Raw genomic sequence first — 23,845 nt, 5'->3', positions numbered from 1 at the left:
TGGAAAAACGTGTTTTTGTGGCACTCCGACCACGAAAACAAATCTCAGAACAGTATACCTACCCTGTACAGTGCCGTACTTGACGCGGATGAAGCTGGAAATTTAAAGTCTAGTTTTAGAGGAGGCATTTCTGTCAAGAAATGTTTGAGCCATGTCCTTCAACTCTCGACTCGCCAAAGTCAGCTACAGGAACCGACCCACCCAACCTTCTGTCCAAGTGGAGTCACTTAAGGAGATGCAGGTTGGATTTCGATTGTTTGCCCTATTACAGATGAGTGATAATCACGACAATGTGACACTTTAAATGTAGCCTATGTCTCTGAGGAACATGTCCTCAGTGCCCCCTCATCCAAAGGAATGCAGACCTTCAGGCCTAAGAATTATTTTCTTTGTCCATATTTCCCTCTCTGTTATGTAGTGGCCTGCTTTTAGGTGTTAGGACTTCTACAATCCATTATCTTACTATTACTATTATTTTTTCGATGCTGTGTAAAGAATCATTATATCAGCAGATGGTTGTTATGATTGTTTTGAAATCTACAATATTTCTAGGTTATGTTTTGTCAACGTAGGTGTGTACAGTCTCGATTCAGTGGCACATTTTCATACATGCAAAAGCATATAGCTTCTTATCTTCCTCCTGTCATGCTCAGGTTGTATCATTGATTTTGCATATGATTATCTAAAACCTTAAATTCACATTTTGCCAAATTGTAATGTGCCAAACTTAAAGAACCACATGTCTCTAATTAGAATTAGTTATAGACATTTTAAGGCCCGGATGGGTTTTCTTCTAAAGTAATGCCCCTCTTTTTTTTCAATCACTTGGGTGCACAAGAGGTTCTCGCCAGTTTTTAATTAATTATGTGGGGGAAAAGAGTGATGGAATTAATCTGTACTCCATTTTCAACTCATGAACCCCTTGAGTGCTTTTGATAATTGCTCTGAGAAGCACTGCTCTATTAGACTTGCTGGCATTACTCAAACATAACTGTAGCACAACCTCCATGTCGGTTGTATTATGAGCCTCAGTCCACTAGATGGTAGTGTATTGTTGCTGTTGTTCTCAGAAGGCTGAGTGACGTTTTACTTCTATGAAAGAGGAAATATGCAGTATATCTGCATGGAAATTATTTCTAGGTGCTAATGCATTTAATGTTGTTATTTGTATGCATACATTTAAAAATAAATGACTACTGACTGTAGTGGAGTAAACACCTCCCTCTTATTTATGAATTTTTGTGCAGCCTCCATTAAAATACAACATAAATTCTACATAGATAAATAGTCGTGGTTGAATACAGTATGTACATGCTTTTTTTTTATGGCATGTTATGTGTGGAAACAGGACTTTATGTGAACTGAATTCCACATGGGATTGACCCAGATAAGCATAGGTGATCCTGCACTCTGTGGATTCATAAAATATTGAACAACTTCCATAGTATTTGCTTGTCTTCTTTATGTCCATTTTGTTTGAGTCTAGTAACAGGCAGTAAAATACATTCATAAAACAGCAATATAAAACAATCTGTTAGAACCAACTAGGCGGCAAAGTCCATTAAAAGAGAAACGGTGCAAGAAGTCATCAGACTGTTTTTGGCTGCTGAGACATATTGTGCTACAGCCTGGTGTATTTTTTTTAGATTTGTTTAAACTCTCTGGGTTCGCCAGTGTGAACATCCTCTGGGAGAACAGTGGACCTTTCACTGTCTTGCTCCCTCTCTATGTCTTTCTTTTTCAGATCTCACCTCCCCCTCATTTATAATTTACAGTCACTCTCCTGTTTCTTGGCAGCTCAAAACCAGACAGTTCAGCTTAGAAAATCAGTCATGGCATGGTGAAAAATTGATGACCAAACTGCTTTTAAATGCAAAGCTTCGCAATCATTTTTTCAATATCAAAACATCAGCTAGATCCTTGTGGAGGGAGCTTCTTATTTGTTGGACGCCACAGTAAAGGCTAATGGCATTTTAATATTAATTGGCAGGAGGTCTATGTTTGTGTGTATGTGTGTGTATTCACTGGGTGAATTATTTGGGTCTCCCTGTAGAATTGTAAAAAAATATTATTTTTGTTACGCTCTAATCTAATCTTTTTTTCTTTTTTTCTTTTTTCCATTTAATCTATAAAATGTAAAAAGGAAAACCCAAGATTGCAAATTGCTTTTTTTGTCCAAAATGCAATTGTAAACAATTTACTCTGATAAATTCTCACATTGGAGAATATTATAAATGTATTATTTAAAGCAGAAAGTGAGGACTGCCAAATAAACCACCCGTGCTACTATGACATTTTAAATTATATTAACTAGACCATGTTTGAATAAAAAAAAAGCCCAATGCTAATGTCTGAGAAATGTCACCATTATATTCTTACCCTATGGAGGTGTTACTACAGTCACTACATGACTAGTATCAGTTAGCATATAATGTGGTGCATACAATATCCAAAGTGTTTAGATTGTGAAACCTGGTTAAGAGGTTGACAAATGTATTCTAGGTCAATAAGGTCATTTAAAAAAAAAAAGGAAAAAAAACACCCACACTGTATTCCAATATGTCAACAACATTTCCACCAGCACCCTTACCCCCAGACCTGTCTCTCCATCCCATTGTTGTAATAGAATTGTAAGGTGAGAGCAGGGCCAAGATAATTACCTTGCAGACAGATGGTCACCCAACACCACATTATGTAGTTAGCAGTCCCCTTTTAGCAGCAACACTGTCATAATTTCAGGGCAGCAACCTTTCTCACATAGCAAATAAGAAGGCTGGTTGCTCACATACTGTAGCAAAGCCACTTGTCCACTGTCTTGACTTCTTTGTTGGAAGCTGTAATTCTCTAATGACATGAAAAGCGGGGCCAATTAAGATGGTGGAATGACCTGAAAAGAAGTGTCAGACTGAAAGGCTGACGACGATGCTGCATTTTAAACCAGACTATCAAAACAAGGTAAGGTGACCCAAGAGTTCTGAAGTTACAGACAACTTGTCTTCATGGCTATCTACTTTGGCTCAATGTAATTCATCATTAATGTGTCAGGATTCAGTAAACAGCAGATGAGTTTGTTTCAGAAAGTGGCTGGTAGAAGAAGGCTAAAGGGAAGGGAAATGCTGAGAAAATGAGTTTTATTTATGCATAAGAGCCTATTTAAAATGTGTTTGTGTGCTGCAGGTTTTGCAGGCTTATCACAACCAACTCATTTAATCTGACTTAGCCTTAGTGTGGTATATATTTATTGGAAAAAGATATGTCAACCAGTGAGGAAGTTGCACTTTTTACTGGATGTATTTCATGCTAAAAGAAATGATTTGAAACACACGTTATATGTTTAAATAGATGAAGTGCAAGTTCTTAAATGATAAAGTAAGACCAGAGCTGTTGTCTGTATTTGTAGTTACTGCAAAAAAAACCCCATCAAGTTTAATTAAAATTTGAGTTGCAATATTGCATGAATAAATGTGTTATTTTAACATCTCTGTTACCATCCAAACATGATTTTAATAACACAAAAATAACAAGACCATTACAGATTAGAGAATCTGTGCACTTAATTAACAGAAATGACAAGGTGAGGTCAGATCAGTTTTTTTTCCTAATTTTCTGGCATTTTGTTTTTGAGTTTTGCTCTTGTCGTGCTGTATCATCAAATGTTAGAAAATACAGGAGTGCGAATTAGAAGAGCTGTGTGGTGACTGCTAATGCAGAGCTACTTGAGGACCAAGCTTTTCAGTCATTTAACAAAAAAATATTTTTGACTGAGTCACAGTGAATTTTGTGTTTTTTTTAGCTGCTATTTCAAAAAGGAAAAACTTCATTGTTCAATATGTCTGCAGAAGCAGATGGAAATTGAGTCCATAGCTGCTGACCTTTAAATAACATTTAACAAGATCTATGACCTATCATGTGATCAAGTGGCATACGTAATATAGTGGATGTCCATGAGCAGAACACACCCTTCAGCCCTTATTTGTTAATAGTGACGAGTTATGATTCAGCTTGCTACCGTGTCCTGTTAGATCAGTGATACCTGAGGTGTTTCTGTGTGCACAATCCTGCACATTAGTCTGTGGATGTATAATAAGTGCCTGCAAACAGAGCTGTGCTGTGTGTTGTTTTGTCCACGTGTTGCAGTTTGTTTACCCACATATACTGTATATATGGGTGGTAATTCAAACATACAGACATAAAGCCAGCATAGCTTCTGCTCACTTGGGTGAGCGGTCACCACTGACAACTTGATAGGGCTCGTTCCTTCCAGGGAGAGAGTATACAGCTTTCCTGTGTACATGTAGATGAGAAAGTGATAGCAGGTTATAGAGGAGATATAGGAGGCAGAGAGGCGGAGAAGCTGCCATGTCGCAGGTGTTTAGGAAACAGCTCTGGAAACAAACAGTTTCTAAAGTCATTCAGGTAAGAGAAATCATGTACTGTGGCACTGCTGTTATTTTTGCTGTGGTGTCATTTGAAGTTTCTCTCCCACTTTAGTTTATCCATCCACAGAATACTCGTATATGATGCCAAGCTCTGGCTGCTGTTTGCCGCAGTGTAATTTTAAATGAACTAAAATAGGTGCAAAACTTTTTCCATAACAACTGTGTTGAGACTTTGACTGTGCATGTTTTTTTTCTGTTTCCCAGAAGATTTGGATTCAGTTTGACTAAATCATTACTGTGTTTATTTGAGATTTTGCCAGGGTGCTGAAAACATTTTGAATTGCTATTGCTATTAATATTAGATACTTTATCAGACTATATTCCTGCCAAACAGTCCTGCTGCACATTTTGCCACAGCTGTTTCCTTTTTAATTCCAAAAGTCACAGTTTGTTTATTATATGGATTGTTGGTCTTGCCATAGCTTATCTAAGAATGGGGCTTTGTTTGCTTCTGAAAGCTATTAATGTTGTAGCTGTTATTACATGGCTCTGTCAGTGCGGGACTCTGTGTCCGTGGTATGGAAATAACTAAATGTGGTTCTGTGTGTGTGCCTGTCTGACATTGTTGGAGCCTGTTACTGTTGGCTAGTGTATTCTGTTTATTTGTGCATTGCATTCAGCATTGACTTAGTCTGCTTGCCTGAATAATGTGCACCACACTACATTGTGTCTGTATTGTTTGTCTCTGGGCTGAAGGAGGCTGAGATGGTTGCTCACACAATTTGGAATAGAGGCAGAGACAAGGTGTGAAACGCCTGGTCTCCCAGCAACTGATGGCTTGGCATGCTTTTTTCATGGTCGACCTGTGATGTCAGTGTTTGTTGTGTGTATACCACCAGAGGTTGATGTGTTTTGTTACGTCTGTTCAGCATGAGTATATCTCATATATGACGATTGCTAATCTTGAAATGAGATCTCCAGTCTAGAAATTCAAATTGTACAGTTAGTGTCTAAGTGGTTACAGTATGTACATGTGAGCGCTGTGCTCTAATGTTCCACGAGAGTGCTTAAAATAGATCTGTCTGTTCTCACGTTTAAGATAAGCTACAGAGGAGTGAAAGATAACAGGACTCTGATACCAATGCAATGTCTGTTTACATTAAGCACAAGTAAAAGAGTGTGCAGTGAGAGTAAATTTCAAGTCTGCAGTTTTGTTGTGCTTAGCAACCATCCTGTTATCTGTTGCAGCCAATGTTCAGCAAGAATAGCTTGCTGGGCTTTGTCAAATATTACCACGATCTGTGAGAAAGTTAATAATTCTGAAGGCTTTGATGGCGTCTGAGTATACTGCCTGTGGACACTGTTTGGGCTCTTTAGAAAAATGTTATTTGTCTACTTTCACAGTACACACTTTAGTGCAAATGTGGTTGTTGTCTGATCTCTTTTAAAGCTGGTATTGGCCTTCTCTCACTAACCTTATTGACACAGTTAGCTTGTGCGGTTGTTGGCATGCTCCACCTCACTCTGGCTTTGCATGATCAACCCCCCAGGCTCCCAACTAACAAGAATCAATACCTTGACACTTACCACCCTGATCTGAAGACTCGTCCCCTCCCTCTTGCTTCCTGTTTTCCATCCTTGTCCTTAGGTCTTTGCCAGTTACAATGCCTTGTTATATACTTTCCGATCTTACAGTTTTTCCGATCTTGCAGTTTTTATTTGTTGTGCACAACTACCGATCCTATACTTCAATCTCTCACCTTTTCCTTTTTTTCCAAGCATCTACATTCCCTGTGTTTGTTTTTGCTCATGCATGCAGCCCTTTATTCTTTTAGTGTTTGTGTTTATGTAATCATCCTTGCCATCTTTTGGATCTGACACCTTTTCCGCTTTATTTTCCTTTCAAGGCTTTATTCAGGATTCTATCTGATCTATCTCTCAAAACTTGTCACATCTATTCTCTCTAATCTGATGCTCAATCCAGTCCATGGGGATTCACCCACGGTGCTTGCATGTACAATATGTCCCGCGCTCCAGACTACAGACGTCAGCAGCCGGGTTTCAGTTGTCAAGAAAAAATAGATGTTTTAAGGTTGAAGCTACAGAATAGTGAAATCACTGTTCTATGAAGTACATACAAAGAATGTGTACTTTAAAAGCACAAGGAAGGGAGAGGGGGAGAGAGAAGGAGTACATCATGATGAGAGAGACACTAGATCACTTAATGTGTCTTTCTCAATGTTAAAGTTTAATCCAGTTGTTAAAAAATGTCTAAACAGAGTGGTATAAAAGAGCAGAAGTCTCTGTTCTATTTTTGGCATGCCCAGTCACAGTTGGATGTTTCTGCTTTGTTGTCAAAGAAGGACTTTTAAAAGATAGTCTGACCATGGTGACGTCAGTGCAAAAAATATTGTAAGCCTGACATAGCTATTTTTGTCACCTCCTGTTTAAATTCTAGACAGATAAAAAGGAAGGGTAAATGAGAGAACTGAAATGCACCCTGCAGCTGGCACACCATGCAATACCAGGTTTCATGTAATTTATTGGCTAACCTTGTTCCTGTGTTACTGAGCAGTGTAACCTGGCAACCCATTGTCATTGATAACAGTGTCCCACCATACCAAATACAAGCTACGACCTGTTGTAGACTGGCTGTGTTGTTGTTTAAGATTGTCTACGAAGCCTGAGTTTTGCAGACTTTGGATGGGTGTTCATTTCAAAGGAGAGAAATGGAAGCACTTTTCAAAAGTAGAGGGGTGAGAATGGAGAAAGTCTTGAAGGAATACTGACTGTCTATTTTGGATATTTTCTGTCATTTCTGTCTAGAGCTATATACAGAGCAGACAACGATCCTGTGTTTTCACAGTAAAGTGAGGATTATTTATTTTTAAGTATTTTTTGACATATTCTACTGCTAATTAATTGAAACCATCCATGTCTGAGAAAAAGTAGAGGACCACAGGAGTGCTCCAATTATCATTACCAACAGGTTCATTATCACGTGTAGAGTATATAAAATAGGTTAAATAAGGATTAAATGGCTTTGTGCTTGGCTTTTTGGTCATGTGGTGGCTTAACTTGTTATGTGCTCCTCTCATGGAAAAATTACAAGACAGTAGAGTATTATTCTTTTTTACCATCAGTGAGCCAGAGTTTAGATGAATTCAGCTTCAATTTAGTCAATTCTGAATGACAGAATTAGATGTTTTAATCTAAATCAGCACTAAAATCTAAATCAATTTAAAGGTAAGGGCTTCCTAATAAGTAAAAGTGTTTGTACATTTTGTTTTAGCAAAAGTTGAAAGAGGAACGTGAAGCTAAGCGGGCCCAGCTGGATGCTAGGCATGACTACATCCTCAGCATTGTGTCTGCATGCCTGGCGCTGGAGAAAGCTGATGTGGAAGATGCCATACTGGAGGGGAATCAGGTACCCTGTACTTATACATATTCATTGTTGGTTTTTTTCTTTGTAATAAAGCAAATAGGAGAAGCGTTTTCCAGATATTATGAATTAATATTTTTATTGATTTATAAAATTACTGCATCCCTTTTGGTATGGTGCCAAAACGTTTTCTTGTCATCTTTCTCAGATTGATCGCATGGAGCAGTTCTTTGTTGCTCAAGGTCTTCCACACCTCATGTTCTACTATCAGGACAATGAGCCAGTTGAAGCAGGTAATGTGAAAATCAGTTGAATATGAATTAACAGGGTCAGCAATCACAGCAGTAATTGATTAGGTCCAAATCAATAATAATTTGGTTCAAATACAAGTCCCCAGTATGAAGATCAAGCTAACTATGCTGATGCCTGGTGTTGTTTCTATGTCCAATTCTTCATTTCAGCAGCAGCAGCAGCCTCTGCACCCTCCCAGCTTGTTGCTCGCAGCAAGAAGTTCAAAGTGTTTGTGACAGACGGGAGGGATGTGGCGCTGACCGGAGTGTGTGTGTTCTTTACCAGAGCCAACACTTCTAAGACAATCACCTCTGAGAACATTCACAGAGTGAGTCACTTTTCAAAGTACCGTTTTGGAAATGTAAGCCTGAGGTCATGATTTTCAGGGAAAGTAAAGGTCAGTCAAGGACAGAAAAAGAAGAAAAGAAAACTAAAAGAAACTTTCACTTTAATGACAAATTCAAACATACTAAAGGACATTTAATTTCCTTTCCTTTGATTTTCCTTTGAGCCCATACCTGTGACCCTTATATAAGACAGCTTATTTTCTTACAGAGCTAGTGAGACAATAGCACTGTGATAGCATGGGCAGTTCTGGCTACCGATTCTTGCTGATCACCTGCTGTCAGCAGCAAAGTTAATCACCACCACGAATAACAGGGCATGTTTTCTACAAGACATTCACAGCAAGAGAGGGGGCAAGGATAACATGGCGTGTGTGTGTGCGTGTGCATCTGCACACGTGCACACACACACACACACAAAAATGTGTGTCTCAGAAAGTAGTGTAAAAGTCTTTTTTATTATTATTTTATATCAAATAAAACAGAAATAAATTAATCAGGTGAGACAACACTATTTGATTAAGGAAGACATAAAACTGTTTCCTGGGCTTCTCCACATACAGGCAAACCTTAATCTTAACAACATTCCCAGTGGTTGGTAGAGAGTTTTGCTACACTAGCAAGAGTCTCTAGACCCCATCTGGTCTGCATGCTCACATCACTAGGGGCATGGCAGCATCCTGGGCCCCATTCAAGGGCATTTCTCTTCAGGATATGTTCATCTGTAAGTTTGGTGTCACATCACACTCATCAGTTTGATGTTACTGAACCAACTCTGACACATTCAGTGTGAGTACTGTGTCCTGGGACCTTCTACCCAGGAGTGAACAGCAGTCAGTCTTCAAATTAAGCTTATATTGAGATAGCAAGGGAATACTTCAAAGAGATTACAACTGTAATCCTGGTTCCCTGATAGTGAAGAGAGGAAGGGGGATATCACACCATTTCACCCTCAATAAGTAGACTCATTATAATGACTCTGTTTCGGCCCTTTATCTAAGGGAAGGATGTCCCTGCACTGGACAGAAACTGTTTTTCACTGTGGGATGGTTTAACGAAATAGGAATGTCTGATGCAGTATGCATACCCTGTAGTGAGGGATTTATATATTGCAGTCATTACCATAACCTTTTAGATTAAGATATATGTGTGTGAGATGTGTGCACTTTTATTTCTCTCTAGGATGTAAATTTCAATATGCTGGACACAACAGACATGGGTCTGTTAAAAAGTGTGGAGCAGTTGCTTTCTGAGATCTTCATCCCCACGCTAAGGAAGATGAACCATGGCTGGGGGGAGACGGCCAGTCCCCAGGCCCAGGCTGTCAAACAGGACTTCATATCATCATTAGAAAGTTTTGTGTCTGTTTTGGCTGGAGCACAGGAGAGCCTGCAAGAAAAGGTAAGGAACAGACACTGTTAAATATGTGTGCCCTCAGCAGATATCACACCATTGCCAGCACTTGGCACCCTATATGTTGCTTTAAACACCAAAAAAATGCATAATGATTTGGAGACAAATAGAAATAGACAATTAACCGGCATGGCTTGCCTCCAGGTTACCTTGAAAGAGTGTGACACATTTGACCTGCGGGTGCTGAAAGGCCCATCAGACTACATGGCAGCAGCCAACAGCACAGAGTCCACAGAAAAGATAGAAGCCTGCATGAAAGTCTGGATCAAACAGATAGAACAGGTGAGACATGTAAGGTAATAGGTAAGAAGTTATCTTCAAACTTTTCACAATTATTATTTAGCCTCAAACCTGTTGTAATGCCGTACTCCTCGATGTTGTGTATAGTAAATTGTACCCTGATTTTAAAACAGAATTTATTCACAGATCCAAGTCTGGTTGAAAAGTCTTTAAATGTGCCATGTATAAGATGAAGCTGAACAGACACATATTTGATTGGATAGGTGTTAAATATTTAATGGAACGGAGCAGCAAATGCTTAAAATACATGTTCATCCTGAAAAGTAGCAAAGCTCTCTATCAGGGCAGATGTAAAATATAATTTTTATCACACATTTACTGCTGTATGTACATGTGGTTACTGCTGTATTTTGGCAGCACACAGTATTAGTAAAAATGTTGACCTAATCATGTTTTCATAGATGTGTATCACACCTTAAACATTTAATGATTCAAATTAATTTAAGTGCAATATGGAGGGATACCACAATAAAATGAAATTTAGGAAAAGCATAAGATGAACTGTAGACATGATGCATAAACAGTAAGTAGATATAAAGTAATTCTGGTCTCCAGGTTCTAGCTGAGAGTGACCAGCTGAGAAAAGAGGCTGATGACCTTGGCCCTCGTGCTGAGTTGGACCACTGGAAGAAACGAATGTCCCGCTTCAACTACCTTCTGGACCAATTGAAGAGCCCTGATGTCAAAGCTGTACTGGGTGTGCTCTTGATGGCCAAATCTAAACTCATAAAGGTCAGAAGGCTTCATGGGGCACTATTTTGATTCTGCCCATCTCTTCCGTCCATCATATCAATGTTTATTGCTTGCTTTTCTTCAAGATGATGTTTTGATTCATATGAATTTTAACTGTACTATTAGTGTGATACAGTGGTACATTAAATGCAATAACGGTTTGCTCTGTCCAGTCATGGCGGGAACTGGACACCAGGATTACTGATGCAGCCAACGAGGCCAAAGACAATGTCAAGTACCTCTACAGTCTAGAGAAGTTTTGTGATCCTCTCTACAACAGTGACCCTGTAAGAACAATACTTTCTTTAAAGAAAGAATGAACTGTTGCACGAAAAGTCGTTTTAATGTGCAAGTGCATGTAATAAGTTGTACAAACACTCATAAGGTATCATTTCTGTTTCACCCAGGTTTCGATGGTGGATGCAATTCCAGGTCTGATCAATGCCATCAAGATGATTCACAGTATTTCTCGCTACTACAACACATCAGAAAAGATTACATCGCTTTTTGTTAAGGTAGGTGCGGCTGTGGTTTTGTACAATGAAACAGTATCAAGGAATACATTATAATTAACAATGGGATGCAGCAAATCTGTTTACCTACAGTCTGGATATTGTGTTCCATTAACACTTCAATTTTCCTTTTTTCTGAATAAATAAAAATAACCACTGAAACTTTCCATTGTTACATTAACCTAGAGTAAAAAATAATATGTATACACAAAAGGATTTGTAGAATTTACTTTTCTAACATCGCAGTGAACAAATTCCTGTCTCGATTTCTGACAGAAAAAATGAGGACAGCATGTTTTATGGGCCATATTACAGCATTACAAATTGCACCTTTAACCTTTTGACATCCTTGGTCATGATAATACACATAATACACACAAATGTCTTGCTACTTAGGTTACTCAGTTGGATCCATAATGGATTAAAATGCCTATCCCTTTTCACTATACCCATCAATATTTCCAGGTTACAAACCAGATGATCACAGCCTGCAAGGCCTACATCACAAATAATGGCTCTAATTCAATATGGGACCAGCCTCAGCAACTTGTAGTGGACAAAATCAAAGCTGCCATTCACCTAAACCAGGTACTGTATACTGCTTATTGGCAGAATATATCTATTAATATGTCTATTATATGTGGGGTTTTTTGTTTTTACAAAACGTATCTGCCCTACTGTTTAATATGTGTATGTATTGTTTGGAAAGAAAAAGACCGGTGAAATGACTTTTGAACCACCAGGAGTACCAGAGGTGTTTCCACCGAACCAAGGAGAAGCTAGAAAAGACTCCCTCAGAGAGACAGTTTGACTTCAGTGAGATGTACATTTTTTGGAAGTTTGACACATTCCAGCAACGACTCAACAAGATCCTGGAAATGTTCAGCACCATTTCCACCTACTCTGCCCTGCAGGACTCTAAGATAGAAGGATTGGAGACCATGGCTACCAGGTTTCAAGTGGGTATATTTTTTACATCAGACTGTTGTCAAGACATTTCTGACACAGAAGGGCTCTCATTCACAGATGAAATGCTACTGCTAATCAGCTGAGCCTGTATTTCTTCTTCCATTCATTGATGGATTATGTCAGTGGAATAACACATGTAAGGTTGCTACAGGAATGAAGAGAACAACGTTTATGTATCTTATATAACCACTACAAACATAGAAGGTGAAAAATATTGTTGTTTTTGAATGTAGAGTTTATAAAATATCTGAGATGCTACTTGTAAAATAGAATGTGTCCAAAAGTAGTTGTATTTCATCAGCAAAGAGCTTCGGGTTGCACATTAGTGTAACAATGCCAAGTTTTTTTTGTTGTTGTCAGAAATAGTATACACATAGTGTATTTAAATTCAAAGTTAAAGAAGCAAAAAAAAAGGTAGCTGTTTTCCCTTGAGAGTATATTGATGTGAACTATCTGTTTGTTTCTGCTTCCTTGGGCATACAGACTGCAGAAATGCAGGGAAAATGGGAGGTAATGTTTCACTGCAGCTTTTAACTTATATTAATGCATGGTCTGTTTTCATAGTAGACAGCATGCAGTGGTAAAATAAACTTTTACCACTGTACCATCACTTAATAACTAATGTATATGACAATACTAACTGCATGGAACTTGAATAGAGAACCATCGCCAAAATGTTTTATGTATTTTATATGTATGTATTTTCTACTTGCAAATGTTTTGCATGTTTTCCAGTTTACCTTCTGTAAAGTAAGAGCTGGGTTAAAATAGACTGCAGACCTCTCCTTTTGTAGACATTGACAGTTAACTTCAGTATATACATAATTCATGGTAAGCTTTACTATTTGGTGTTACATTTCCAAAAAAAAGCCCAGACTGTGAGATGGTATATTTTCCAACATCAGTGTGATGTCATGTGAAGTCCTGACACACAGTTGACTTATTTACAGCAACTATTTTGACATGAAATAGTAGGGTATAAACACAGGTGTTGCCAATGATTAATCAAGGTTCCATTGTATTTAGTTGAGCAGAGCCTTTCCAGTGAACCTGTACAGTACACCCTGATTTTGTTTGACCTGAATGGAACAGAACCTTAATTACTATCACTGGTGACACCTGCATTTATCCTATTATTTCACATTCAAATGGATGTTGCGAAAAAGGACTATTGGTCAAGGAAATGTGATTAAAAAGGTTAAATTCTGGACAGAATAGCAGTATTTCCCAGGTAAGGTCTGACAGCAAAGTAATGATTTTTGAGAGGCTTTTAAATGTTTTATTTATAAACTGCTAAATGTTTAAAAATAAAACTTGCTCTGTGCTTGTGTGATAGGCTATCGTGCTGAACATGAAGAAAAAACATTACAGTTTCCTAGACCAGAGAAGAACTGACTTTGATGTTGACTATGAGGAATTCTGCAAAAGCACCACTGAGCTTCATGTAAGTTAAATATTACAGATACAAATGCTTAAGAAGGTGGAAATATGTGAAAACACCTGTGGCTTGTCTTGTTGTACTGTAGGTATGACCTAATAGGAGCCATTTTGGGGATTTTTGTTGTAATTTCTCTTTAAATGTTCCACTGCACTGTTTCTTCTGTCAATATTTTTTGTCATTGGTCTTGCAGAACCAGCTCAAGAGTTTCATGGATAGCACCTTTGAAAAAATTCAAAATACAGAGAGAGCTCTAAATGTGCTGAAGAAATTTGAAAGGTAACCCAAACACTTACCATTCTAGACATATAACACTGCCTACATATAGTTTATAGAATGTTTGTAACATTTCAGCATGTTATTAGTTGAGAGATTCAACAATTCAACTGTTTTACAAATAAAAGCATTTTTCTGATATTACACTGTGTTTAAGGTTTGGTTAGGTTTAGGCACAAAAACAATTTCGTTAGGCTATATTCGTGAACTGTTACATATACTCTATAGATAATCTGTTAAACATCTACTACCGACAAAGCAAAACAGCTGGAATGCTTAAGTGATATGCTATGTATGTGCTAGCTCATCTGTATTGAAAATACAAACAAATCTGGTTAAAAATGTGAAGTGACAGTCAAAGCTAATGTCAGCAAACCACTAGCTAACTAGCTCACTAACGATTGATGAAAACAGACCTTTTTCACAGCAACCATTTTGACATGACGGTAAACACAGGTGTTACCAATGATACTAATTAAGGTCCATTCAGTTCAAACAGAGTCAGGATGCTGCTGTTGTGCATGTTGGCTTACTGGAAAGGCTCTGTTGCAATTAATGGAACAGAACCTTAATTAGTATCATTGTTGACCCTATTATTTCATGTCAAAATGGCTGCTTAGCTCCCTAGATACCTACAATTTTGCTAACATTTGCTCTCAGATGTAACTAGCTAGCTAATGATTGATATAATTAGCTAGTTAACTAACGTTTTGCTAACATTTGCTAAATTAATTTATATATATATTATATATATACTATCATTTCACGATTTTTTAAATATTTGGTTGTGTTTTTAATGTAGACAAGCCAAACCCATACAAAGTACAGGAAAGAAGGAGAAAGTTGACTGAGGCTGGCTTAACTGTCCTTGGAGCACAGAACAAAAATGGCCAGGAATTATAAAAGTTCAGTTGCTGCATTCCAGTAGACATGACATGACATGATTTACTTAGTACTGTAAATCTATTGTGCCATGAGTAATAGATGTTGACCTAGAATACCCTACAGTTAATTTGACATCATATCTTGACTCACACATTGGTTGTCTTTTTTTGAATTCTAATGCGACTATTTGTATTTTTGGACAGACTGGGCATCCCAGACCTTGGCATTGACGAGAAGTATCAGCTCATTCTGCAGAACTACGGCCGGGATATTGAAATGGTCTCCCATATCTACATGAAGCAAAAACTGGACCCCCCCATTGGTCGGAACATGCCCCCAGTAGCAGGCCGTATCATGTGGGCTCGGCAGCATTCCAGAAGGATCCAGGGTCCCATGGATCTCTTTCAACAGGTTATATACATTTGTTTGCTTCTCTACAAAGAAATTTGGCTTGTTTTTTTTGGTTGATTTACATTGGTATTGTCTGCATTTTTTTCTTTTAAGTTACACAGTGTTATTTTGTTCCTGTGTAGCATCCAGGAGTTCTTTCAACACCAGAGGCCAAGAGGATCATCAAGAACTTTAACAGGGTAGCAAGAGTCCTGTTGGAGTTTGAGATGGTTTACCACGACAGCTGGATGAAAAAGGTAAAGGAAGAGAGGAAACATGATGTGGACTGGGGTGGAATTTCTAATAATATAATAATGACATGTAACAAAATAACATTTTTGGCACACAAGCATGCATATAAAATATGGATATGGTCACACAACATGCACATATGTATGTGTTTTTTTTCTCCCCTCCTATTCTTGCCCACTTCCTTCTCTCTCTTACAAATTCTCCTTTCATCTTCCTGTTTTTCTCTGTTGTATCTTTTCTTTTCTTCTCACCTCTCCTTTCTCACCACCCTCACTTAACTATTCAACCCACATTATTATCTCCTACCCAGATGGAGGATGCCCGGGTCGGCCTTCAGGCCTCTCTGCTGGTCAGGTCTCCAGAGTCAGGAGAGCTGTTTGTAAACTTTGATCCAGAGATTCTGACCCAGATCAGGGAGGTGAATTGCATGACAAAGATGAATTTAGAGATCCCGCTCTTTGCTGCTCTGTTGCAGCAGAAACAGGACACCCTCAAAAAGAACTACAACAAACTGCAGGTGGATATTACACACAGCTGTACACATCTACAAATACATAAAACCTAAAGAAGCAACATGAGGGATCAAAGTTAATTTTTCATATTTCATGTTTTGTATTAATAACTTTCTCCTTTCAGTTAATGTTGAGTGAGAACACCAGAGTGCGGGCTAAGATTCAGAGTGCTTTTGAACAGCTGGCCATGCCGCATGTAGCTAAGGTAAGATGCTGTTATGTCAAGATGCATATAACTCACAGCCCAAACCCTGCATGTTAGGTGGTATTCATATGTTGTTGATGTTGATGTTCAATGTTCCACTAGATAAAACATCATTTAGAATAATGAGGTTAGCAACTAGCATTGCTCGCCATATAATCCACCAGATTAATTGTTTTTCAAAATGAATACTATTCAAATGATAACACAACTTTAATGGTGGGAATATAGTAACATGCTTCTGAAACTTTACCTAGTGCTGAAGTACATCTATTCTTCTTCTTCTTCTTCTTCTTCTTCTTCTTCTTCTTCTTCTTCTTCTTCTTCTTCTTCTTCTTCTTCTTAGTATTATTATTATTATTGCTGAACTTCTGTACATCTACTTGACTTGAGTATATTTAGGGAAATATTGTCCTTTTTACTCCACTACATTGATTTGATACCTTTAGTTTACTTTGCAGATTAATATTGATTATCTAAAATATAACAAATAAATTATGGTGTATCATTATTGGTTAAGATAAGACTATTGATTCCAAGGGGAAAAGTTCACAAGCTACTCAGCAATAATTTATACAAAGAAATTCATTTGTCACATATAATAATGGGATACAATCATAGTGAAATTCAATCATCCCAACTTTACCAGTTACAACAATAATGTTTGGGTGGTTTAGACTCTTTAGGACTGTCTTTAGGACTGTTAAAATGTATTCTGTTGTAGATTATGATGGAGATAATATTTGTTTTACATCAACATTTAACATGTGACAAAATGTTTATGACAAAATGAATCTGATTGTGCACAGCAGCTGTTACAAAGTGCATCATCATATTTCACTGACTTGGCAGGTAGATGATGCTATACAGCCGGGTTTGACCTCCCTCAACTGGACATCTCTGAACATAGACAAGTACCTCAGTCGCATCGACAAGGCTTTGGGTAAGCAAAAAATCCAGTGAGATCAATGTCCTGCATGCTGACTCATAAGACATCTGGCAACTCAGCACTGGCAGCATTTGATAAAATTTACATTAATGGATTCACTGTGCACTCACTGTTTGTGTGTCTGTTCTTACAAGTAGCTCTCACATACAGTATGTATGCTGTCTAAGCTCCTTTTCATTTTTTATTCTGGCCTTTCTTTACTTTTTACTTTGTACATTTTTTGCCTCACCTGCCCCTCTCTCCTTCCCTTCATCTAATGTTTGCCATCCTATTCCTCTTCACTTCTGTTCTGTGTCCAATTGTGTTTTTCTAATCTCTCCAGTTGACTTGGAGCTGCTGATGGACAGGGTAAATGACTTGGTGGAGTTTAGGATAGATGCAGTGCTGCAGGAGATGAGCGGATCCACATTGTGTGTTCTGCCAGAAGATGAACCGGTCACCTGTGAAGAATTTGTTCAGACCACCAGGGTAAATCAATACAGTTTGTTTCAAATAATACCCACCTGTTATGCAACAGCTACTGTCCCCTGTCTTTAAAATAATTTTCTTCTTTTCAAAGGTTTTGTTCCCTAAGTAATAATTGTTAACATTACTGATACATTTTGTATATCATGTATAGATTTATATGATACCCTACATTAACACTATTGCTTACATACAGTATTTCTTGTGACACTACTTGTGGATAAGTGCAAAGCCTCCTATTAGCAGTCAAAGCTATTACAGTCATGATTTCTTAATGTGATGCAATAGCTGTTAAGTTATTACAACAAAGTTATTCAGTGCATGATTCACTCACAAAGACAAAGGTAATTGTACTGCATACTACAATGATGTGAAGTACTTTTTGACTCATGGAAGGATGCTCTATACTGTGTAGAAATCACTGACACTAATTAAGTTCTTTTTTGTGGTTGTGGGCGCCCTGGTGAAACCCTGTAGCTAATGCTATTCTGTAGTGCACTACCCACCATATTTAATGTACATATCAAATATGTATGTGTATGTATATGTATAATGTGTATAGGACCTGTGCATAAGGCAAGCCCAGAGTCTCCATACTAAAAGCTCACTAGTGGAGGAGGCTGCTAATGAACTGATCAACATGCTGCTGGAGTTTGACCACAATCAGAGAGAGGAGGTGGAGAAGGTTGAGGAAGAAAGCTGTGCTGAGAGCAAGACCATTGATAGTGAAGGTATACTAACATTTTCCTTTTTGAATTCAAATAATATAGATTATGATTATAATGTAATGGAACAAACTAGAATAGAGGAGGTTGATATCAAATAGTAAATCAGAACAGAGGCACGGAAGAAAAGAAAGGACATATCTGATAAAGCCCCAGTTTGTAATCTTATGAATTTAACTTTCATTTATGCTTTGCCTCTTTAAATATTATGTGCATGTGTGATAAACCAGTTACTGTGAGTTTCTGTTTGGTTTTGCTATGGTAGAGCTTGGGGTTATTCCTAATTAGTCAAGGGGAACTGTAGCTAAGAGTAAATGTGTCACCACTTGCATCTTAGGTGAAGATGAGGGACGCTCAGAGGGCCGTTTGTTCTCCAGAAACACCTTGCTCCCTCCTGCCAGCGTAGGCCCTTCCTCTCCCTTGGTGAGGAGGAAGAAGAAGAGGGACCTGATGGAAGTGATGGAGGAGGAAGCCCAGGAGCTGCTCTCATACTTCAACCAACGCAATGTGGATGCTTTGCTCAGATTAACACGTAACACCCTGGAGATGCTACGGAAGCGCATCCACGCCTCCTCGCTGATGCATTTTATGGGTGGGTCTTATGTAACCATTTTGGTATTGTCAGTACTACGCATCTGAATATAATATATAAAAAAATGTTTCTCTTAAAATGTATCAACATTCTGAGAAGACACAAAAGTAAATTTGATTCGTATTGTATCAAAATTGCCTTTACTATCCTAGCTGCTGTCCAGCAGCTTCGTTTATGTGTTAATACCACAATCTTGTGGTCAGATAGCCATAATCACATTAAATTCAAATAATTGCCAGGTTGTTTTTTGAAAGATTTGATAGTCTGCAGACCATGAATCATCATGTTCACTACAGATTTCAGGAGAAACAGGCAGTTTCTTAATTATCTTAAATTGTTTTTCATGTGATTTATTTGATGTCGTTATTTTATTTGGCATTGTACAAAACTTTGCACCAATATGGTCATCTAGGTAAACACCAAAGTTCAGCTATGTTTAATATTCATTGTTGTCGTTTAATTCATAATCAAGTGGCTAAATATACAGGTCATTATTTTCTTATTAAGTGCTGCTGCTTTCATAATAAGATTATGAACAATATTTCTGCCTTTTTGATATTTTTATAATATGGAGCTGTTCAAAGAACACCTGATCTGTAAATAATGATAAAAGTGACTTTAATTGCTAAAAGGATCTATATCATGTTTTTTTTGTTTTGTTTTTTTTTTGTTTTTTAATGCTTGCAGTCTTTCATCCCACATACATTATATTCAACATCAGGGTTATTAACATTAAGTGCTAAGAATGAATATATGGCTTCTATGCCTTGACAGGCAATTGTAATTTCATTCTGGAGCCCTTGTAAAGTGCATTGCATATTTTCTGCCAGAAAGCTGCAATGAAACTTGAAATACTTTGTGCTTCTTCTGAACAGTCACACTGGAGTTGGGATAAGATCCTCCCATTGGAAAAAATCTTTAAAAAATGTTGTGTCAAACAAGCAAGTCTGTTTGACCACATGTCCATATCAGCTGTATCGGGTATGATAGATGTGAGGTTGATTGTTACCTGTTAAGTGCACAGAGCTCATAGAAGGTTGTTCTTTATTCACATCAAATTGTTCTTCTCTCCTGTAGCTGAGGGTGACTCACACAGTCGTGGCAAAAACTGCAGTCAGCAGGCAATCTTCAGAGTCAATGTGACCCTCTCTATCCCTAACATCACCATGATCCCTGCTCTGGAGGAGGTCCAACAGGCTCTAAACAGGGCTGTAGAGTGTGTAGTCAGTGTCAGCAAAGGGGTCAGCCAGTGGAGCAAAGAAAGGATCTCCAAGGTGGGTTTAATCTGATGAAGGTAAACATAGAAATATGAAATGTAAATATTTAGATTTTTCAGTTTATTGATTAAAAATGATTTTATTGTGTCCATTATGGTCCTCCAGAGTCTATGATCAGAACTGTGTCCATGGCAATGACCTGCTATTCATAGCAACTGTCTGCTATACAGAAATGATGGGCCATAGAATGCAGTAATTGACCAATCAGAATTGAGCTGTGTAATTACAGTAATTAATGATAATTCATTTTTCCATGTTAACCTTGAGGTCTTCCTTAATGTCTGTTTTCCCTTTTACAGAGAAAGATGAATGAAAGACGAATGGCGGCTCTGAAACAGGACAGTTCTGACAGTGAATCAGAGGATGGGGCAACAACATACAGGAGCCTGGCTGGTACATGAGAACATTAGACCTCACCTAACTTTCTGACCTCAGCAGTTCATACAGTTTGCCAATATTTGACTTCTGAGTGATTAAACCACATTGTTTCCAACATGCAGACCAGAACATTGATCATTAGCTACTGTTCCACAGTCACTTGATAATAAGATCTTCTTATTTCACAGCTCAGCAGAGCAAAACCTGATCTGACTAGGAGCAGATACAGATGTGGTGATGAAAATGGCATGTCAGTGGCCTTGGAAGAAAGACATTTAAACAAAAGACATTTTAAAATCCATTTAGATAGAGCAGCCCTTTTAGTCACTGTTGCACCCTGGTTAACATGGAGGTAATGTTGTGAAACTCCTGCCTGCTGATGAGTGAAAAAGTGGCCTGGTGATGGATTTACTGAAAGGAACATAAACTTTGACTTGTTGTATATGAACGTTCTATAAACTGTCCATGTTCTATGTTACGGTGGTAATGATTTTAGGTAACATGATATTTGAAGCTTGAGAAATGTATTACCAGGGTTAAAAAACGAAAAAAAGTGATGAAGTCATTTCTTAAAACATACTGTAGAATACAATACTGAAGAAGACTCAACCTTATAAATGTTTGTTATAATATTCCAGCTGTCTGAACAATCACCCAAACTCTTTCCTTTTCAGATGGCAGCACCTCAGAAATTTCAGCATCTGTGATCCAGGCCATCCCATTCCAAGCTAGAAATTACCACAAAAGTGTGTCTGAGAATAAGGAGATAGTCAAACTAGTGTCTGTTCTTAGCACATCCATCAGCTCCACCAAAAAGGTACATGCCATTGAAGCATATAACATGTATAAAATTGGCTAGACTAAGACTAAGATAAACAAATTAAAAAAGAGCACACAACACTATTCTATTTTTTTTGTAATAAACAAGTTAAATTTCCTGTTTTTAAATTTTAATCTCCATGTCCCCCTATAAATAGAAATTATCCGTCTATCTGCATTCTATTTTCTCGTAACTCTTATTGCATATTGTTGAGCAGGAAGTGATGACTGCCCTAGACCGCTTTAGCTGTTACCATCACATCTGGAGAAAGGACCGTGAAGACACCATGCGGAGGTATAATGAACTGAATAACTGTTCATTCATTCATATCTGGCTCTTACCACTGAGAACTAACGGTTTATGTTTTTTTTATGTTACAGATTCATCCAGGGCAGTCCCTTGCTGTCAGAGTTTGAGAGCCAGATTCTTTTCTATCGAGATCTGGAGGTGGAAATAAACTCTGAACCAGAGTACATCACTGTAGGAGCTTTAGCTCTATTTACAGGTTAGATTAAGTTGCAATTCTTAGCTTGAACTTAAACTACCTGTTCCTTGTTTTTCATTACTAATAAGGAGTGTAAAGAAAACTTGACACCGACATGAAATAGAAAACTGACTTCCAGCTCCTGATCTCTGCATGCTCACATATATTTCTTTGTACCAGCTGACCTGAAGATGTCCCTCACTGCTGAAACCAAGAACTGGATGGTCGACTATGGACTGTACTGTAACAGGAAGTATCGCTCGGAAATGGAACAGATCTTTGCTTTTGTAGATGAAGCAGGGAAGAAACTGAATCGACAGATCAAAGACCTGGATGACATTCGCATCGCCATGGCAGCTCTCAAGGAGATCAGAGAGCACCAGATATCTATTGATTTTCAAGTTGGTCCCATAGAGGTAAAGCAGGGCATTATGTCTTTCATGCAGCATAGACACAGTGGGAAGAGATGATTTTAGTACTTTACATGAGAACATTTCAGCTAACTCATTTCATACATATAAACATACATGCATTTGAGTAAATGACGCTGTATCAGAATCTCACAATTGCAGAAGAAATACTAGAGCTAAAACTCTTACATGTTTTATGTACTGTAAATGTTTGATAAATTACTGAAATCATGATTTTGTATACAGTGGCGGTCTAAAGGATTGATTCAATTTCATTTGATGGTTTTCCTTTTCTTTTTTAAAATTATTTCTTTTATTTACTACTATTATTTCATTGTAGATCAACATTGAAGAAAATTATGAAATGCCATATAGGATTATGTGGTAACCAAAAAAGAAAGTATAAACAAAGCAAAATATGTTTTATATTTTGCGTTCTTCAAAGTAGTTACCTTTTGCTTTGATGACAGCTTTGCATATTCTTTGTCTTAATCAGCTCACCTGGAATGGTTTTCCAATAGTTTGAAGGAACTTGTTGGCTGTTTTACTTAAATCTGCAAGCCAACTTCCATCACTCTCTTTCTCGTCAAATAGCCCTGACATAGTTGGAGGTGTGTTTTATTTCATTGTCCTGTGGAAAAACAAATGATGGTCCCACTAAGTGCAAACCACATGGGACGGCATGTCAATGCAGAATGATATGGTAGCCATACTCACTTAATTTTGAATAAATCTGCAACAGTGTCACCAGCGAAGCACCCCCACACCATCATACCTGCTCTTCCATGCTTCACAGTGGGAACCACAGATGCATGTTTCTTTGCAGCAATTTAACCATGAGAGCTTGATTCATGCAGTCTCCTCTGAAGCGTTGATCTTTCCATTTTTTTCTTCCTCACAGGAATCCTATGCTATGCTTCATAAATATGAGCTGTCAGTGGCCAAAGAGGAGGCAGATAAGGTGGACACGCTACGTTACACCTGGGAGAAGATGCTGTCCCGGAGCACAGAAATACAGAACGAACTGGTAGCCCTGCAGCCCAACTTTCGAGGAGAGCTTGTGAGCAATGTGGAGACCTTCCTGGAAGACTGTCAGCACTTTTACCAAGATTATGAGAAGGTAAAGGAGAAAATGCAAGACATGCCTTGCAGCCACATACAGTAATGTGCTAACGTCACATCTTTTCCTTGCATCACTCCTTGTGTGCACAACACGAGGGACTAAGATGCAAGGAAAAGACGCAAGTGGTGAAAACATGAATGCATTTAAGGGAATTGGGATATGCCCATAGACTCACTTTTTCCTCTCTGCTTCAGGATGGCCCCATGGTGGTGGGGCTAGCTCCTCAGGATGCCAGTGATAGACTCATCATGTTCCAGGTTTGTTAGTGACGACCTGAGCTGAGCATAGTCAATAAGTTATTCTTTAGTATGTGTGTTTGTAATTTTCTTTTATATATTTATTATT

At 38.0% G+C, this 23,845-nt stretch overlaps 2 protein-coding genes across 4 annotated transcripts in view; one reads left to right on the top strand and one right to left on the bottom strand.

The window, feature by feature from the left end:
* The window catches only part of triob (trio Rho guanine nucleotide exchange factor b), a 103,473-nt gene extending 103,297 nt beyond the window's left edge, over nt 1–176 (bottom strand). The window contains exon 1 of the mRNA XM_027287387.1: nt 63–176. The gene's annotated coding sequence lies outside the window, so the exon portion shown is untranslated. The remainder of the gene's footprint in view (nt 1–62) is intronic.
* The window catches only part of dnah5 (dynein, axonemal, heavy chain 5), an 84,695-nt gene that overhangs the window by 659 nt on the left and 60,191 nt on the right, over nt 1–23,845 (top strand). The window contains exons 1-29 of one of the 3 annotated variants that reach the window (XM_027287383.1): nt 67–241; nt 7,672–7,806; nt 7,970–8,054; nt 8,226–8,380; nt 9,579–9,797; nt 9,954–10,091; nt 10,665–10,841; nt 11,015–11,128; nt 11,249–11,356; nt 11,819–11,941; nt 12,097–12,312; nt 13,659–13,766; nt 13,954–14,039; nt 15,125–15,332; nt 15,455–15,568; nt 15,874–16,080; nt 16,200–16,280; nt 17,130–17,220; nt 17,549–17,694; nt 18,254–18,422; nt 18,754–19,008; nt 20,086–20,282; nt 20,585–20,678; nt 21,338–21,480; nt 21,701–21,777; nt 21,864–21,988; nt 22,148–22,383; nt 23,279–23,497; nt 23,695–23,757. In XM_027287383.1, coding sequence (XP_027143184.1) covers nt 152–241; nt 7,672–7,806; nt 7,970–8,054; nt 8,226–8,380; nt 9,579–9,797; nt 9,954–10,091; nt 10,665–10,841; nt 11,015–11,128; nt 11,249–11,356; nt 11,819–11,941; nt 12,097–12,312; nt 13,659–13,766; nt 13,954–14,039; nt 15,125–15,332; nt 15,455–15,568; nt 15,874–16,080; nt 16,200–16,280; nt 17,130–17,220; nt 17,549–17,694; nt 18,254–18,422; nt 18,754–19,008; nt 20,086–20,282; nt 20,585–20,678; nt 21,338–21,480; nt 21,701–21,777; nt 21,864–21,988; nt 22,148–22,383; nt 23,279–23,497; nt 23,695–23,757 — 4,179 coding nt within the window. In that variant the 5' untranslated portion in view covers nt 67–151. Of the gene's footprint in view, nt 1–66; nt 242–7,671; nt 7,807–7,969; nt 8,055–8,222; nt 8,381–9,578; nt 9,798–9,953; nt 10,092–10,664; nt 10,842–11,014; nt 11,129–11,248; nt 11,357–11,818; nt 11,942–12,096; nt 12,313–13,658; nt 13,767–13,953; nt 14,040–15,124; nt 15,333–15,454; nt 15,569–15,873; nt 16,081–16,199; nt 16,281–17,129; nt 17,221–17,548; nt 17,695–18,253; nt 18,423–18,753; nt 19,009–20,085; nt 20,283–20,584; nt 20,679–21,337; nt 21,481–21,700; nt 21,778–21,863; nt 21,989–22,147; nt 22,384–23,278; nt 23,498–23,694; nt 23,758–23,845 lie in introns of those variants that run through there. The other 2 variants (XM_027287382.1, XM_027287384.1) reach the window with 2 other exon arrangements.

This window comes from Larimichthys crocea, chromosome XIII, assembly GCF_000972845.2.
Source record: "Larimichthys crocea isolate SSNF chromosome XIII, L_crocea_2.0, whole genome shotgun sequence".
Lineage (NCBI taxonomy): Eukaryota > Metazoa > Chordata > Actinopteri > Sciaenidae > Larimichthys > Larimichthys crocea.
Note: the sequence above shows the minus strand (reverse complement) of the source record. Positions and strands in the feature narration are given on the sequence as shown.